Source organism: Onychostruthus taczanowskii, unplaced genomic scaffold (genome assembly GCF_017590055.1).
Source record: "Onychostruthus taczanowskii isolate IOZ18803 unplaced genomic scaffold, ASM1759005v1 scaffold56, whole genome shotgun sequence".
Taxonomy (NCBI): Eukaryota; Metazoa; Chordata; class Aves; order Passeriformes; family Passeridae; genus Onychostruthus; species Onychostruthus taczanowskii.
Genome location: NW_024503235.1, coordinates 1,842,350 through 1,860,979, shown reverse-complemented (window position 1 = coordinate 1,860,979; position 18,630 = coordinate 1,842,350). Strand labels below are relative to the sequence as shown.

Below are 18,630 nucleotides of genomic sequence, written 5' to 3'. Positions count from 1 at the left end.
AGGAGGGGATGGATGGATGGATGGATGGATGGATGGATGGATGGATGGATGGATGGATGGATGGATGGATGGATGGAGAGATCCATGGATGGAGAGATCCATGGATGGAGAGATCCATGGATGGAGAGATCCATGGATGGAGAGATCCATGGAGAGATGGGCAGATCCATGGATCAATCCATGGAGAAATAGATGGATGGACAAAGGAATGGATGGATCCATGGATGGATGGATCCATGGAGAGATGGACAGATCCATGGATGGATGAAGGGATGGATGGATCCATGGATGGAGGGATCCATGGAGAGATGGACAGATCCATGGATGGATGAAGGGATGGATGGATCCATGGATGGAGAGATCCATGGATGGAGAGATCCATGGAGAGATGGGCAGATCCATGGATCAATCCATGGAGAAATAGATGGATGGACAAAGGAATGGATGGATCCATGGATGGAGGGATCCATGGAGAGATGGACAGATCCATGGATGGATGAAGGGGATGGATGGATCCATGGATCAATCCATGGAGAAATAGATGGATGGACAAAGGAATGGATGGATGCATGGATGGAGGGATCCATGGATGGAGGGATCCATGGAGAGATGGACAGATCCATGGATGGATGGATCCATGGATCAATCCATGGAGAAATAGATGGATGGACAAAGGAATGGATGGATCCATGGATTGGAGAGATCCATGGATGGAGAGATCCATGGATGGAGAGATCCATGGATGGAGAGATCCATGGATGGAGAGATCCATGGATGGAGAGATCCATGGATGGAGAGATCCATGGATGGAGAGATCCATGGATGGAGAGATCCATGGATGGAGAGATCCATGGATGGAGAGATCCATGGATGGAGAGATCCATGGATGGAGAGATCCATGGATGGATGGATGGATGGATGGAGAGATCCATGGATGGAGAGATCCATGGATGGAGAGATCCATGGATGGAGAGATCCATGGATGGAGAGATCCATGGAGAGATGGGCGGATCCATGGATCAATCCATGGAGAAATAGATGGATGGACAAAGGAATGGATGGATCCATGGATGGATGGATCCATGGAGAGATGGACAGATCCATGGATGGATGAAGGGATGGATGGATCCATGGATGGAGGGATCCATGGAGAGATGGGCAGATCCATGGATGGATGGAGGGATGGATGGATCCATAGATCAATCCATGGATAAATAGATGGATGGACAAAGGAATGGATGGATCCATGGCTCCAACCTGGCCTTGGACACTTCCAAGGACGAGGCAGCCACAGCTTCTCTGGGAAATCCATCCCAACCCTTTACAGGAAGGAATTTCTTCCCAATCTTTAACCTAAACCCATCGATTTGAGGCCATTCCTGGGTGTTCCTCCTGGGTGTTCCTCCTCCTGTTTCTGTGCTGTTTCTTTCCTGGTTTTTATGGGTTTTTTCCGTTTTTTTTCCTCTCCCAGGTGCCAGGATGTCCACGGATGGTGGCTTTGGCACGGCAGGGAACAGCGATGCCCAGCAGAGCCTCCAGAGCTTCTGGCCACGGGTGATGGAGGAGATCCGCAACCTCACCGTGGTGAGCAGCCCCAGGGTTGGGATATTCCCAGAAAAAACGAGGAAAATTCCTGTCAAAGCTCAGCTGCCTGCTTTGGGATCTGGGAAATCGGTGTTCCTGTGGGATAAGGTGGTTTAGGAAGTGAGGAATAATCAGCCAAAAAAAAAAAGGAGATGGAATTGTAGCAAAGTCATAAAATCGTGGAATGGTTTAGCCTGGAAAAGATCTTCAGGGTTATCCCTGTTCCTTGGCACAGGAATTGGGAATTAAAATAGAACCATGAGCATCCCTAAGGACTGGGCTACTTCCAGAAAAATAATGGAAAAATCTCTGTGAAAGCTCAGCTTCCTGCTCTGGGATCTGGGAATTGATGTTTCTATGGGATAAGGTGGTTTAGGAAGTGAGGAATAATCCTTCAGTCATGAATCTCCAGAAAAATGGAGATGGAATTGTAGCAGAGTCATAAAATCATGGAATGGTTTAGCTTGGAAAAGATCTTCCTGTGTCCCTTGGGCACAGGAGTTGGGAATTAAAACAGAACCATTCCAAGTCTTCCTTAGGAAGTGTGAAATTAAATTCCTTGGGAAATGTGGAATTAAAACAGAACCCATTCCAGGTCTTCCTTGGGAATTCCACTATCCCAATTAAAATATTTAGATTTAGAGGAAAAATTAGGCTCCAAGCCTCATCCAGCCTGGCTTGTAGCATTCCAGGGAATGTTCCCTCTCTGAGGTGGAACCTGGAGCTCCTTCTGGGCTGTACCAACACCCAAAGGTGATTTAGAAAGTTTTTCATCAGGCTCAGGGATGGCCATGGCTGCATCCTGGGGAATTGCCCCTGAGAGGGAAAGGAGGTGGGATTCTAAAAATGGTGAAAAAGATGAAAAAGGAGCTGCCAGAGGCTGTTTTAGGTACCAGAAGATGGAGGGATTTGAGGATAAACCTGACATTGTGCTGCTGTTCATATTCTGAATTATAAACCTGTGGGGGATCCCTTGTCCACAGCAAGTTTTTACAAGTAAAATACAGCTTAGACTTTGCCCTCCTCCCTAAATTCCCTGTTAATTCCTATTTTGTGAATGAATTTGACTTTAGGCTCCTGCCCTAGTCCAGAACCACCTCCTCTGACAGCCCTGAAGTGTTGAAATCACTCAAATTCCAAGTGTTTTATCAGGTGTGTTATTAAATTAAAGACATCTGATTAAAAAATCCCATTTAGGCTGAGAATAACAACTGGGCTAAACAACTTCTCTTTTTTTCCATCCCCACAAGAGGTGTGGGATAAGGGCACATAATAAAAATGATTTTTGAAAGGAGATTGATGGATTCCTATGATCCAGAAATCACTCTCCTGGTGCTTTTAATGCAGCTAAAAACAAAAACTTCAAGTCCAAGCCAAGCTCTTCAAAGTAAAAAAAAAAAAAAACAAATCCACCAGGCCCAGGATAAGCTGATTTTTTTTTTTTCTGTGTGCAGATAGTTGATTAAAGAAACAGATGTAGAAATTTGTATGCATAACCAGAATTAATTACTCTCCTCTTTCAGCACAGAGAATTCTTGTGAGCTGGAGTTTCATCTCCACATGAAAGGGGTTTATTATCCAGCTTATCAAGGATGGGCAGCTTAATTTTCAACTGTCAGTGGGATCTATTTATTGCTTTGCCAGCTCAGGAGTCACTGGGAATGGAGCTGAGGGCAGGGAGGGAAATGGGATAACAGGAAAAGATCCCAGCAATGGAATCATCAATTTATTGAAATTTACTGACATTTATTCTGTTTGTTATTAAAATTGTTCCTGTGGTGGTCCCTGATTTTTGAGGAATGAGGGAAGGGAAGGAAAAGGGATAACAGGAAATCAATCCAATGCTGTGGAATAATGAAAACCTGAAATATATCATTTTTTAAATTAAAATTATTCCTGTGGATGTGGGTGTGAAAAATCTGTTGGTCCCTGATTTTTGGGAACTGAGGGCAGGGAAAGAAAAGGGATAACAGGAAAACATCCCAAAGTTGTGGAATAATGAAAACCTGAAATATATCATTTTTTAAATTAAAATTATTCCTGTGGATGTGGGTGTGGAAAATCTGTTGGTCCCTGATTTTTGAGGACTGAGGGAAGGGAAGGAAAAGGGATAACAGGAAATCAATCCAATGCTGTGGAATAATGAAAACCTGAAATATATTCTTTTTTTTTATTAAAATTATTCCTGTGGATGTGGGTGTGAAAAATCTGTTGGTCCCTGATTTTTGAGGACTGAGGGAAGGGAAGGAAAAGGGATAACAGGAAAACATCCCAAAGTTGTGGAATAATGAAAACCTGAAATATATTCTTTTTTTTTATTAAAATTATTCCTGTGGATGTGGGTGTGGAAAATCTGTTGGTCCCTGATTTTTGAGGACTGAGGGAAGGGAAGAAAAATGGATATCAGGAAAACATCCCAACACTGTGGATTCAAATCCTGAAATTTATTCTATTTATTTCTGAAATTACTCCTGTGGATGTGGGGGTGAAAAATCTGATGGTCTCTGATTTTTGGGAACTGAGGGCAGGGAAAGAAAAGGGATAACAGGAAAACATCCCAATGCTGCAGACTCAGATCCTGACATTTATTCTGTTTGTTATTAAAATTGCTCCTGTGGTGGTCCCTGATTTTTGGGGCTGAGGGAAGGGAAGGAAAAGAGATAACAGGAAATCATCCCAATGCTGTGGCATCAAATCCTGAAATTTATTCTATTTATTTCTGAAATTACTCCTGTGGATGTGGGGGTGAAAAATCTGATGGTCTCTGATTTTTGGGAACTGAGGGCAGGGAAGAAAAGGGATAACAGGAAATCATCCCAATGCTGTGGCATCAAATCCTGAATTTATTCTATTTATTTCTGAAATTACTCCTGTGGATGTGGGGGTAAAAAATCTGATGGCCCCTGATTTTTGGGAACTGAGGACACGGAAAGAAAAGGGATAACAGGAAATCATCCCAACACAGTGGAATCAAATCCTGACATTTATTCTGTTTATTATTAAAAATTGCTCCCAGATATGGGTGTAAAAGCTCTGTTGATCTCCTGATTTTTGGTGCTATTTCTGCCTGCTTTTGTGGGTTTTTTTTTTGATGGCTAAAATTCAAGATAAAAACAAGAATAAAATGTGTTTAAAGAAGGGGGAAGGATGCAGCAGAATCCTGGAGAAGCAGGATAAATATATATATAAAAATATATAAATAAGAACCAGGCCTAGGCTGAGCTCAGCTTTTCAGCTCCACAAGAGGCTGTGGAGACAAGGAGGCCTAATTTGGAGAAAAGCAAAGATGAGGAATTGGTGTCTGAGGCTTTTCCTGCTCCTGCTTCCCTTCCCCACCACGCTGCTCCTTCTGATTTATGGCACGTGGCCTGCCTGCCTTAAAGGAATAAAAAAGTTTCAATTTTTAATTTTTTCCCCATCTGAATGAAATATTTTAATATTATTTAACATATTATTTAATATTAATTTCTATTTAATTAAATATATTTTTACTATTTATTGTATTTTTTTATATTTTATTATTTAATATCACTTTATTATATTTGTTTGTGTCTCCCCAGCATTCATAAAGTTGAATTTTAAGTCTTAAGTGGTGCAGGTTAAAAATTTACCCCTCAGCTTTCTGTGAGGTTCACAAGGCCCTTTAAAAAAGGAAAAACATGAGGGGAAAAATTGTAAAAAAACCAAAAATAACAACAAAAAAACCCTTTTGGGGTATTTTTTCATGTCCTAGCAACTCCTTCACGTGTTTAAGGACAGGTCCCTGCCCTTTTATTGCCCAAAATCCTTCAAAATTCCACTTTTTCCATCAGGATTGGACAGCCTCACGACAAATTAATTCTGGTTTGCAGCAGGAACACCACACTCAGGTTTCTTTGCAGAATAAATAGCATAAAATGCATTTTAATAATGTATATATATAAAATAATGTATATAAGTGTTGATAAATGTGCTGGATATTAATTAAATTAAATACTCCTGCTGAAATGCTGGCTGGGCCATGCACTTCCTTATTGGAAAGAAGAGAAATTCTGAATAAAACTCAGCATTTTCAGCATTTTCCCCCTCTTTTGTTTCCCTAACACATCCTGCAGTGCTTTTTCCCTGGAGAAATGACTTTCCCATTATTTTCCTATGACATTTTTGTTAAGAAGGGAAGATTGTTATTCTTTTTTTTTTTTAATAAGTCTTTTGTGAGTAGGAATTCTGCATTCCTGATACAGTGGGATGTAGCCTCAGCCTTTCTCCCTTTTTTTAGAAGTTCCTGGCAGGAATACACTGAATTAATTTATTTATTTTAATTTCACTTTTTGTCTGCAGGGAAGGGAGAAGCCTGTTGGTGATTTCCTGAGCTCAGGAATTCTCTCCAGGGAATGTGTGGGTGCAAATTTGGGCTCAGAGGGATAATCCAGGGTCCTAAACCACCATTCCTGACTGTAAAACAGGGGAAAATCCACCTAAAAACATAAAACTGATCTTTTAAACCAAGTTCTTGCAAGGTTTTTAATGCCAAAATTAGAATTTAGTGACAGAGAAGTACAAATCAAGCCAGGATTTCATCCAGCTCTTATTTACCTTCATTTTCTCCTGTGATTTTTTTGTAAATTCCAGTGGTTTCTGGGGCTCAGGAAACAGAATTGACTGAGTTGTTTTAAATATAAATAGATGGATAAATGGGTGACATCAGAAACATTCTGTTCTTCAGGAAAACTTCAGCTTGGAAGTGAAATAATGAATATAAATGTCTGTCAGAAGAAATAAATCAATATAAAACACAAAAAAAAAGAGACTTTCCAGCCCTTGGGAAGAGCTGCCACACCTGAAAGAGAATAAATCTGATTTTAACCAGTTCAGTTCTAGAAAACACTGATTGTTTTAACATTTTTAACCTTTATTTTTAATTAAATATCAGTAAAAATCTCTCAAATCTCTCTGCAGAAAGACTTCAGGGTTCAGGAGCTGCCCTTGGCTCGGATTAAGAAGATCATGAAGCTGGATGAAGATGTGAAGGTATTTTCAGGATTTTTACCTGGAATTTATGATCCTTTTCCTGGATATTTTACCCATTGTTCCTTGAAATTCTTCTCATTTTTATTATTTTTTAAGTATTTTTTAGCAAAATTCTCTTGGCCTTGTGTAATTAAAGTGAGCTGGGAAAGCAGAAACATTTGGGATTTTGGTTTTGATTTTGCAGTTTTGTTTTCTTGTGATAAATACCACTTTAAGGGTATAATAAATACAAAAATAATTCTGGCTATTTCCTGTTTTCCCTAGTGCTTAACTGTCTCCTCTCAAGTTCCCTCTTGGTTTTTCTCCACTCTCACAAAGATTTAAAGTGATTTTTGTGCCACCTAATTCCATTTTTATGGAAAAAGAAGCAATAATTCAGGTGGATAACCTGGGTTTGATCCCAGTATTTGGGATTTTGGTGACAAGGACACACAAATTGGTGAAAACTCCCTGACACAAGAAAAAAGGAAAAAGGAATCACCTGCAGTTTTTGACTCTGTGCTGCTCCACTCATCCCTGGTTTTTTATTTGGAAAACTGTCACTTAATTCTTGAGGAAAAAAAAAGAATTCTTTGTTTTTTCTTTTTTTTTTTTCCCTCCTCAGTGTGACACCATCCTCCTGTCAGGACATCCCTTAATTTAAATGAGATCCTGAAAATTCTCTATTGAGATTCCCTGGAAAAAGATCCCAGACCTTTGAGGGCCCAGCTCAGTGTCTGAACCAAAAAAAAAAAAGCCAAATTTGTGATGATAAAGGGGAAAATGAGATTTTAAGGCAGAGTGGAGAGCAGGGAAAGTCTCTGGCCTGTCTGGAATATTCCTATTTAAAGGTTAATTAATAAACATTAATTCCAAGGCAGCTGATAACCAAACTGCTTCATTTGAGTTAAACTGGAGCCAGATGTTTTTTAAGGAAAAGGAATTTGGTGGAAAAAAAAGACAAACAATTCTCTTTAGAGAATATTTTAGCCACCCAAAACTCTTCTCCCGTGATCTTTAACTCCCCCAAATCCACATTTAACCACCCAACTTCCACTCAGGCAGTGAAATTCCTCTTTGCACCGTCAGGAATGAGTGCTAAAATTGCCAATAACGTGATTTATTTTTGGCAGATGATCAGTGCAGAAGCCCCTGTGCTGTTTGCAAAAGCCGCTCAGATTTTCATCACCGAGCTGACCCTGCGAGCCTGGATCCACACGGAGGACAACAAACGCAGGACCCTGCAGGTGAGGCAGCTCCCAAATCCCAGCTGCTCCCAAATCCCTTCCCCACCCCTTCTTTCCACAGCAGCAGCCGTGTTTTGTACACAGCAAGGCACTGAACTGCCCAGCTGAAAGGGGTTTTTTTTGTTAATTTAATTAAAATAAACCCACCCAAACACAAATCTGCATCTCTCAGCTGAGCTGCTGGAACAACTCTGCAGCTCCTGAATTTCTGGTTGTTACTGTTGTTGTTAGTTGTAATCTAAATTTGTATATATAGGTTTGGTTTGTGGAGGTGAAAATAAAAATGCAACAAAATACAGATTATTGGCTCTTTTAGAGAATCCATTTCCTCAATAATAATTCATTTTTTTTTAATGGTTGAAGAGTAAAATATAACTTTTTAAGGTCATTTTATGGAGAAAAAGAGGAGGTTTTCACTTTTAGTCTTACATATTGAGCAGAACTACTGGAAAATGCAACAACCATTAATTCAGGCCCTCAGCTCAGGGGAAAAATTGGGATTTTCAGGCCCACATCAGCTCTCCTGTTCTTGGGCAGGACTTGCTAATTTAGGGGCAGGCACCCACAACTGATACCCATTAAACTGAGCTAAAATTGCTCAAAACCATTTATATTGCACGTTTTGGAGGCTTTGCTCAGCACAAAACTGAATTTCCACCAGCTGGGACCTGCAGGAGACATTCCCCCTCTTTCCCCTCAGCTTTAAACCTCTAATTTCATTTATCCAGTGCCAAAACCCTCCCGGAGCTGAGGAATTTTTCCCTTTGTTGTTGCAGAGGAATGACATCGCCATGGCAATCACCAAGTTTGATCAGTTTGATTTCCTGATCGATATCGTGCCCAGGGATGAGCTGAAGCCTCCAAAAAGGCAGGTGAGACACAAAATTCTGCAATTTTTGTCCTTTCCTCAACGTGGTTTCAGCCCCTGATGAAAACAGAGGTGATCAAGCAACACGGATTTAAACATGAGCTTTGTTCTTCTCTGGTTTATTTCCTGTGGTTTGCAGGTTTTTATATTCTTAAATTTCAAGTTCTTCAATCCTTTAATTTCATGGTTTTAAATTCTTTAATTTCATGTTTTTAAATCCTTTAATTTCATGGTTTTAAATTCTTTAAGTTCTTAAATTTAGGTTGGACACGATAATCTTAGAAGTCTCAACCTCATTATTCTGTGATTCTGTGAAATTCTTTCATTTCAAGTTTTTAAATTCTTAAATTTCAGGTTCTTAAATTCTTAAATTTCATGTTCTTAAATTCTTAAATAAAAGCAAAATTGATAAATAAAACTAAAACCCACTGGGTTTTTATGGAAGTAGAGCTTGAGTGGAGATCACACCAGTCTGACCAACAAACCAAACCCATTCCTGAACAGTTCTGATCCCAAATGGTGCCAGTGGGAAGAATTTAACTTGAAAAAAAAATGGATTTATCGCATTTTGGGTTGAAAAATCCCCCTCCTGCATCCTTTGGGGCAGTCAGTGCCTCTGTAAACATCCTTGACTGGAAGCTGGAAGGTGCTGGAAGGAGCTTTCAGTCGGATGTTTACAGCAGCAGGCTGCTGCTCTCAGCTGAGCTGCAGGGATTCCTCATCCCTTTCCTTCCAATTTCCCTGCTGGATAAAAACTCTGGGCTCCCCTCAAGGCCCTGTTCGGATAATTCTGCTCCTGCAATAAAAAAAGAAAATTGAAATTATTGTTTAAACAACACTTTCCTGCTGTTTCTGAAGGTTTGCAGCGTGGAAAAATCCAAGTTGTCCCAAAAAAATGGGGAATTTGGGATCCTGTGGAACATCTTGGCTTGGAAGTTTGTCTCTGATGTGGATTTTTTCTTTTCCCCCTGTTTCACTCTAAATCCTGGCTAGCATGGAAAATTCTGTCTGCTCTGAGTGTCCAGAGCAGCATTCCCATTTGGAGCTGGGTTTTGGAGGCTGCTGTTTGATTTTGTGCCTGGAAGTGTCCTGGTGGTGCTCCTGGAGTGACAGTGAAGGGAGGGAGTGGAATCCACACCTCTTCCTTTGGGATGGTGCCCTGAGCTGGCTTTCACTTCCCATCCTGATTTCCAGAAGGTCTAGAAAATAAGGAAAACACTTTTCCATGTCCCAAAATCTAGGAGAGTCCATCCTGCTGCTCCTGTGGTTAAAACCAGCATGCCAGGTGTGCAGGAAACTCGACATAAAATAGAAATATCAACATAAATCCTCATGATTTCTCCCAAACTCATTAGTTTGGTGTTAATTAAAAGACAAAACAGCCCCCAGAGCTGCTCTTCTTTAACTTGTTTTACAGAAATCATTGAAATTTCCATTCTGGCACTGGAAATCCACTTTTTTCTTTTTTTTTTTCCTTGAGGTGCCTCATTCCTGTACTTTTCTATTTTTGGCAGTGCACCATGTTTGGGAGGAGAGAGCATTCCCTGTGTCTTCTCCTTGCTTGATTCCCATCAGGAGTTTGTGATTACAGAACATCCAGGCTCTGGAATCCAGGGAATTTTCCTGGAGCACTTAAGGAGTGTGTTACAGCATCTGGGATAACTGCTGATCCATCCCAGCCAGGAAATCCTGGGGGATTTTGGGTGGGAATGAGTTTGGGGAGATGTTCCTCACCCATCTGTGATCACCAGGAATGCTTTTTCCAGCAGGAAAATTTGGGTGGAGAATGTAGGAATGTAGGTTAAGGATTTACAGGAGAAAACCAGTGGAAAAGCTGCCTGTGCCTGGATTTTTTTAAATTATTTTTTTATTTTTGCCTGGTGTTACAATCTGGATTTATCTCTTCTTTGACAAGGCAGTGTTGGTTCTTGGAGGAGCTGGGAGTGAAATCCTGGTGTTGTGTTGCTCTGGAAATAAAAGATGGCAAACGCTGGGCTGGGAGGGAGTGGAAGCAGATTTGGATTTAAAGCCATTCCTGCAAACAGGATTGAGCATCCTGGAATAAATGCTCAGAGGAGGTCTCAGTGGCCTTCATTATTTCAGGATTCAGCTGGAATTGGGGATTGGAGCATCCAGAAATAACCTAAGGACTGGGCTGAGAGCAGCCCCAGCTCTTGTGGGTTGCTGGTTCACTGCAGACCTACCCTGGTGAAAATATATTTGAATTTATTAAATGTTATTACTCCTTCCTTCAGAGGAATGAATGAGGGGAATGGGAATAACAGGGAGCTGCAGGAGTGGGAAATGTTGTGTTTGCTGCTGGTTGTGATGATGTTTGCCCTGAGAGCCAGGCTCAGAGTTGGTCTTTTTTTACAACCAGCTGGGATCAGTTGAATTTTTGGGATTCTTACTCTGGGAAACCTCCCAGGAGTAACTCCTGAGTTGTTCTCCTCTCTAAAAAACATCTTCTAAGCCAACAAACTCCTCGCTCCAGCCCACTGCTCACCCAGACATGCTCCTGTTTAATGTGAATTTTCCTTTTCCTGCCCAGCTGGATCAACTGAAGGGGAATCCATGAGCAAGCCTCAGAAAAGCAGGGATTCCAGCAGGCTGTTGGAGGTGGGAATGTCCCATGTTGTAGCACGTGTAAACATCCTACACTCTCAGCTGTGAACTCGAGGTGGCTGGGAGAGGATTGTTTACGCCTTCTGCCATGGAGTGAACGTCTGGGAGCTGCATCTGCTCTGGGGAGCTCAGGAATTCTGATCCTGCACTATCTACATCCCATAATCTCAGAAAATCCTGGAATGCCGTTGATCTTGAGGGGCTTTTCTCTGCTGAGATGAAAGAAGGCAGCGTTGCTGCTGCCAGGGAGGCAGAGCAGAGCTTTGGTTCTTCCCACTGCCGAGCTGTCCCTGCTCCCACAGCAGGGAAGGGTTGTCAGCCTGGAAAATAAATAAAGAACTCCAGACAGGACAGCGAGCTTCAAATCCATGGCTTTTATTGACACCAGAGCTCGTGGAGGGTGGGGAAGGCAGCTCAGCAGAGGGGTTGGGTGACAGGGGAGGCTCTGTCAGTTTTCCTGGGGCATTTGCAATTGGAAGGAAGTTCCATGGCTGTCAGCTCTGGTCATTTGATTCATTTTCTCCTCCTCACTGTGACTCCACCTCAGCAGCGAGGTGCTGAGGTTTTTAAGGCACGTTATCCACACTTTTCTGATTTCCACAGAGCTGAATAATGGAGCTTTTACCAGCTCACCCTGACTCGAAGCGTTCTGAGGGAGGTGTGGCAGCTCCTTTGCCAGGGGATGTGTCTGGGGGGGATGTTTGGCCGCGGGTGCCATGTTCCCATCCCCGTTCCCGCTGTCTCCCTGCAGGAGGAGGTGCGCCAGGCCGTCACCCCGGCCGAGCCCGTGCAGTATTACTTCACCCTGGCCCAGCAGCCAGCAGCAGTGCAGGTGCAGGGCCAGCAGCAGGGCCAGCAGACCACCACGGCCACCACCACCATCCAGCCGGGCCAGATCATCATCGCCCAGCCCCAGCAGGGCCAGGTGAGCCAGGCCTCAGGGGAGCCTCGGGGATGGATTGCTCAGGAATGGCAGTGGCAGCGTGGAAATCACGGGTTTAACCCCTGGGGTGGGTTGGGAGGGAAGGAAGGAACTGAAATTTCGCCTGTTCCACCATCGGGGACTTTCCAAGGTGTTCCAGGGACCATCCTGAGTTGTTCCAATCCTTACCTTGGACATTTCTGTGGGACAGCCTCAGCTCTCCTTTCCAAATGTGGTTTCTGGTCCTGTTCCTGGGTCAGATCCTCCAGGACAGTGCCTCTCCCAGGCTCTGAGCTCCATCTGTGCTGGTTTAATCTGGGTCTAAGACAGGCCTGCCCCAGCAGGGCCAGGTGAGCCAGGCCTGAGGGGCTGAGGGAAATCCTCAGGGATGGATTGCTCAGGAACAGCAGTGACAGAGTGGAAATTACGGGTTTAACCCCTGAATGGGATGGGAGGGAAGGAAGGAATTCAAATCTCACCCTGGTCCATGATCAGGGACCTTCTGCTGTCCCAAGTTGTTCCAATCCTTGTCCTGCCTTACCTTGAACATTTCTGTGGGACAGCCTCAGGTTTTCAGGGCCAAATGGGATTCCTGGTCCTGTTCCTGGATCAGATCCTCCAGGACAGTGCCTCACCCAGGCTCTGAGCTCCATCTGTGGTGGTTTAATCCCCACATTTCGTGGGTGTAGGCCAGGCCTGCCCCATCCCCAGCAACGATCAGTGGGTGTAGGACAGGCTCAGTCTGCCCAAATCCTGGCACCTCATGGATTTTCCACCTCCTGATCCTCATCCCTGTTTTTTTCCTTTGTGCAGACCACCCCTGTGACAATGCAGGTGGGAGAGGGGCAGCAGGTCCAGATCGTGCAGGCCCAGCCTCAGGGCCAGAGCCAGCAGGCTCAGAGCAGCACAGGACAAACCATGCAAGTGATGCAGCAAATCATCACCAACACGGGAGAAATCCAACAGATCCCGGTAAGATTTGGCCAGGAGGAAAGGTGGAAAAGTCCCCCTGAGCAAATTTTGTGAGCATGAGGCTTGTTTCTGTTTGCTTTGTTAACTGGCAGAGGAAGTTTGGATTGAGTGGTGTGGTTCCTGCACTTAGGAAAACCAACCAAGTGTGACCTGAAGGGGGGAATAAATCTGAACTCATTTAGTCCAGACTCGTTGCCCACCCCAAACACCTTCCCCTGAGTGAAATAGTTGTGATTAGGAAGCAATAAATCAAATATTTCCTGGCTAAACCTCAGTTCTTTACCACAGCCTGGTTTGAATAAAAGAGAATTCATTTCTTTTGCCTTTACTTGGTTGTGCCTCTGCAATCTGAAGTCGTGACCTGGCAGGCTGAGTGGGAAAGTTGCCATCTGGGAGTTATTAATAAACTTTGATGTTAAAAGAAATATTTCTCCAAAATATTTGGAGCTGGTTGGAGAAATGGTTTTGCAGAACCAGGAGATACATCCTCACTTTTACATCAGCCTTAAAAATGAGATTTTGGGTGCCCAGTGTAACCCAAACTTTCTGAAATCTGTCCTAAGTAAACACAGAAGTCAAAAAAGTCACATTAACTTAGAATTACAACAAAGCTGTGGCTTTTGGTTCCCAGCTGGAAAATATCACACCTGTTAGAGGAAAAAAATAAACAAAAATCAGCCACTTCTGTGTTCCAGAGCCCAAAGGTCACCCAAGGGCAGGCTTTTCACTTGGATTTCAGTTTTGCTGTGAAATTGGAGCTTTCACACAGGTTTTTGCCTTTCCAGCCTTGCTGAGCTTCCCTCTGCTCGTGGTCAGAGCGTCTTGGAAAGGGTTTGGCTTGGGGGAGCTGCCAGATTCTTCCAGCTCTTTTCATCTCTTGAGTCTTCAGCTGGTTCCTGCTGCCTTGAGGTGTTGATCAGGAAGGAAGGAATTCCCAAATTGTCTTTTTTACTACAAGGAACCCTTTTTCTTGTCTGCATTTTCTTGTCCGTTTCTTTTTTTCCTTCTTCTCCTTTTCTTTTTTTTGTCTTCTTTTCCTGGTGAAAATCTCTCTGAGAGACTTGTTCCTCAAAGAATTATGGAAGGAGATCTCCAGTGGATCCTCAGCAAGAAAGGACAGCTCAGATTTGTCTCCAGAGAACAATGGAACTGCAGAAAGGGGCTTGGACATCTCTTGGGAGAAAGAATTCCTTACAAAGGAGCTGTTCAGGGCCAAAACCTCCTGAAGAAAATCCAGGGGGATCCTTTGGGAAGTGATCCTGTGTTTTTGGACAGACTGCAGGGGTTTTAGGGTCTGGTTTTGACCAAGAATTTGCTTTTTCCTCCCTCTTTCCTGGGACTGTGGGAGAACAGGGAGCTGTGGCTGCTCCTCAGGAGCTGCCAGGGGTTGCTGTGGAATCTTTTTGGGAATACCCGGATCTCTGACAGCTCCAAGACTGCAAAGCAGCCATGTGGGATGGAATAATCCCAATTCCCAGCCCCCCATCCAGCAGAGATCCTGTTTGGCTGCAACCAGGAGGATTATTCAGTTGAAGAACCACAGCTGGTGCTGAAGGAGCTTCCAGCAGGTGAAATAAAATAAAACTTGAAGAAAAACCTGGATTTGTCTCCACAAAATTCCAGTCCTTGGTCAGTTCTGCTCTTCCTGCTTTGCTTTTCTTTCTTTTTTTTTTTTTTTTCTCCTTTATTTCCTTTCTCTTTTGGCACAGTCAGAGCCATCTTTTGTCAGCTCTGTGCACTCTGATGGCTCAGCAGAGAATCTTGGATCACCCAAATTGAGCTGGAAACTCTCCTGAAACTGGAAGTGCCTCTGGAGTGTTGGGACATCTTACTCCTGGTTTTCCACACGTTCCTGGTGCTGTGCACACTCCTGTTGCTCTTTATTCCAGAAATGGAGTGGAAAAGTGAATTTTTAACAGAGAAAAACTGGAAGTGAATCCATCAATGAAGTGATAATTGTTTGGCCATATGAATTTTATAATAAATTTAATCTTTGTCTTACCCAGACCTCGTTTTGGGCAGGTTCTTTGGAGCTTCCTTTCCTTGCTTGAAGAACTTTTCCCAAATCTCTTCCACCATCTTTTAATAATGTAATTAAAACCTAATTCCCCCAGCATGGAAAACTTGACCTCCCTGCAGATCTCAATGCAGAAACCAATTCTTTATTGAAGTTTTGTTGCTCAGGAGGAGTTTATTTGCTCTTGAAATAATTTTGGAGCTTTTAGACACAAATGGGGGAGTTGGTAGCTTTTGTGGAAATGCCAGGACCACATACCAGGCACTTCTTTATCAGTCAGCAGTTTTTTAGAGTGTTCTGTGTGTTCTTAAAAAAACAAAACTGATTTTTTGGTATGAAATTACCCTCAAAACTGTGAATCTCAATGTTGTAAAGTTAAATAACAGAAGGAACATGCAGCAATGATATCTGTGACATTTTTATTGCTCTCAGGTGTCTATTAACTGAATTTTCTTCGTGTCCCACATTCCCAAGCATCCAAAATTAGGGGATTTAGGGAATAAATTTGGGGTTGAATCTCTCACATGAAGCACTGACACCAAAAAGCTGAGCTTGGGCCAGGTGGGACTTGACAGGTGTTGGCAGAGAGCTGCCTTCAAAGCCTCCAAAAATATCTTTGAGGTTTGCCATCTCTGCTGGCTCTATTTGTGGGTGAAATTCCTGTTTATTCCTTAATTTTTGGCAGGATATGATTGCTAGGTGTGCAGGATATGATTGCTAGGGGTGCAGGATATTTATTATTTGGTGCTGCCAGCTCCTAAAAGTTGATGTGAAACGCTGCCTCAAAGGAGTAAAACTTAATCCTTGTAACCACAAGTGCTTCCAAACCCCTGAGAAACAGCCATTAATATGCTTTAGCTACTAACTGACCCTTCCCAGCCTGGAAAAAAAGGAGGAATGTGGTGCCTGAGGGATGTCCTGGAGCTCTGTGCCCTGGGCTTTTGCCTTTAGGGTCCCTTGTGGCGATTCCTGCTGGGAACCCTTCGGAATTCCGTGGAGCTCCCGGGGAAAGCTCCCCCATAACTCCCATCTCCTGTGGTGGAATCGAGCAGGGGATTTTGCTGTGTGTTGAGGGTGCAGAGTGACCTGTTTCATTTTCTTTCCCTGCCCCCTCCACCTGTCTCCAGGTCCAGTTGAATGCTGGCCAGCTGCAGTATATCCGCTTAGCCCAACCCGTGTCAGGCACCCAGGTAGTCCAGGGGCAGATCCAGACGCTTGCAACCAATGCACAGCAGGTATGCACTCCACAGAGCTGCCTCCAAGGCTTCTTCCCTAGCTCCTGAAGCTGCGAATTCCAGGGGATTTCAACCACCTCTTGGGTTAGGATTCCTACTTTTCTTTTCTTCTTGTTTGTCAGAGTTTTTTAAAAAAAAATTAAAAAATGAAGGAGCGTAGCGGGAACCTCCTTTAGGTGTCCGTGAGAGCTGCATGCAGAGCTTGTTTGTGTGTGTGTGTGGCTCTGGGTGAAGCTCCCGCTGCTTCTGAGCTGCTTGCTGGTGACATTTTGGGCTCATCAACCTTCTCTTTCCTTCTCCTTCTTGCCTGGGTGAGGGAGGAGCCGTGCAGGAAAGGCAGAACGTCGGGAGCGGCGTTGAGGCTTGAGGGATCCTTCCCGCTGGCCTGGAGGCCACATTCTCCTCAGGGGAAGCAGAGAGGATGTGGTTTTGGGGTCTGGAAGGACCTGATTTGGGGTCTGGAAGGACCTGGTGTTGGTCTGGAAGGACCTGGTGTTGGTCTGGAAGGTGGTGTTTGGTCTGGAGGTGTCCGTGGCTGCCGTTCCTCTCGCGGTTGGGGTGCTGGAAAAGTTGGCTGAGGTTAAAAACGTCTCCCCAGGCAGCAGCAGGATGGTGTTGGTGGGGTTGTGACCCTCTGGGAAGGGCTGGCAGTGATCAGCTGCTCTTATTTCTGTAGATAACACAGACAGAGGTGCAGCAGGGGCAGCAGCAGTTCAGCCAGTTCACAGATGGACAGGTAAGAACTGGGGGGCACAAGGGGCACAGGGACTGTTCTAAATCCACATGTTCCTCCTCTTAAAGCACTGCTGGCCTGCAGCAGGGTAAGGGAATGTTGTGCCAGTCAAAATTCAGGTGGATTTTTAAAGTTCTGCTGCCTTTACTCTGAATTCATCCAGGCCCTGGCACTCCTGGTGAAATCCTAAATTCCTAATTCAGGAAAAAAGGGTTTTAACATCTGGGTGCTCCATGAGTATCATAAATCATGGAATGGTTTGGGTTGGAAGCACCTTAAAGCTCATGCACTTCCAACCATGTGGGGAACACCTTCCACTATCCCAGGATGCTCCAAGCCCTGTCCAGCCTGGCTTTGGACACTTCCAAGGGGTCCAGGGCAGCCACAGCTTCTCTGGGAAATCCACGGACAGAGGGGCCCTGATGTGAGCCTGGGCATCAGGAATTCCCAGAAGGACTTTGGTGGGAATTAGCAGCAGATTTGGTGGCAGCTCATGGTGGATTTTGGGGTGCCTCAGAGGGACCAGGTCTGGGGGGGGTTCTGGGTGTGCTGAGCACTAACAGAGGTTCCTTTGTCACCCTCTGTGTCTGCAGCAGCTGTACCAGATCCAGCAGGTGACAATGCCAGCGGGCCAGGACATCACCCAGCCCATGTTCATCCAGTCCACCAACCAGAGCTCGGACACCCAGGCCACGCAGGTGACGGGGGACTGAGCAGGGACCTGGTGACAAGTCCCCAAATCCAGCCCTGAGCACCTCTGCCAGACCCACCTGGGCCCAGCAACACAGCTGAGAGTGAGCCTGTGGCAGGCTCTGCCACCTCCACCTCGCTCTGCTGGCTATGGGAATACCCAGAATGTCCAGAATATCCAGCAGACTCTGCCAAGAATGCAATATTTTTATTTTCCAAACCAATCTTTGTGTATCCAGCTGCTTTTCCAAACCCTGAGAGAAGCGATCCGAAGGGATTTGGATCATCTCATTGAACAAATGTGGGAAATGGTTTTATTTCTAGGAAAATCCTGAGGGTACTGCTCCTGTCACAGCTCTATTCCTGATGTTCTGTTTGTATTTTTTTTTTCTCTGGATAGAGCTAGGTTTGGTCCTCCCATCTCTGTGGGTTTTAGGGAATTTTTAGGGGGGGAGTGTGTGTGGTTTAGTTTTTTCCCTCCTGCCTCCTTTTTTGGAGCATTTGCTGTATGCAGGGAATAGGAGGAGGAGGAATTGAAGTGAAACAAAATAAAATAAAAAAACACAACATTCCTTGTATTATGATTGTATTTTCTAAGAGCAAAAAATCCTTGAATTTGGCCTCTGGATTCCAGAAAAACTGATGGAATCTGGACAAAACCCCAGCCCTGCTGTTACCTGTTGTCCTGGCTTTGGTCCATGCATGTAATATAAGCTTCATAAAAGGAAATAAATTTGCTTTTGTCAGA

The 18,630-nt window shown here is 44.1% G+C and overlaps 1 protein-coding gene across 4 annotated transcripts; it reads left to right on the top strand.

Annotated features, from left to right (window-relative positions):
• Window positions 1-1,471: 1,471 nt before the first annotated feature.
• On the top strand, window positions 1,472-18,630 carry NFYC (nuclear transcription factor Y subunit gamma). 4 transcript variants are annotated; one of them, XM_041417628.1, is made up of 9 exons: window positions 1,472-1,584; window positions 6,523-6,594; window positions 7,707-7,820; window positions 8,597-8,692; window positions 12,065-12,238; window positions 13,049-13,207; window positions 16,352-16,459; window positions 17,136-17,195; window positions 17,789-18,630. In XM_041417628.1, exons 1-9 carry the CDS (start codon window positions 1,480-1,482, stop codon window positions 17,903-17,905), a joined length of 1,005 nt encoding a protein of 334 aa, XP_041273562.1. In that variant the 5' UTR covers window positions 1,472-1,479; the 3' UTR covers window positions 17,906-18,630. The 4 variants fall into 4 exon arrangements, with proteins under 4 accessions (XP_041273562.1, XP_041273561.1, XP_041273564.1 ...); XM_041417627.1 differs by having other exon boundaries at window positions 17,786-18,630; XM_041417630.1 differs by lacking the exon at window positions 16,352-16,459.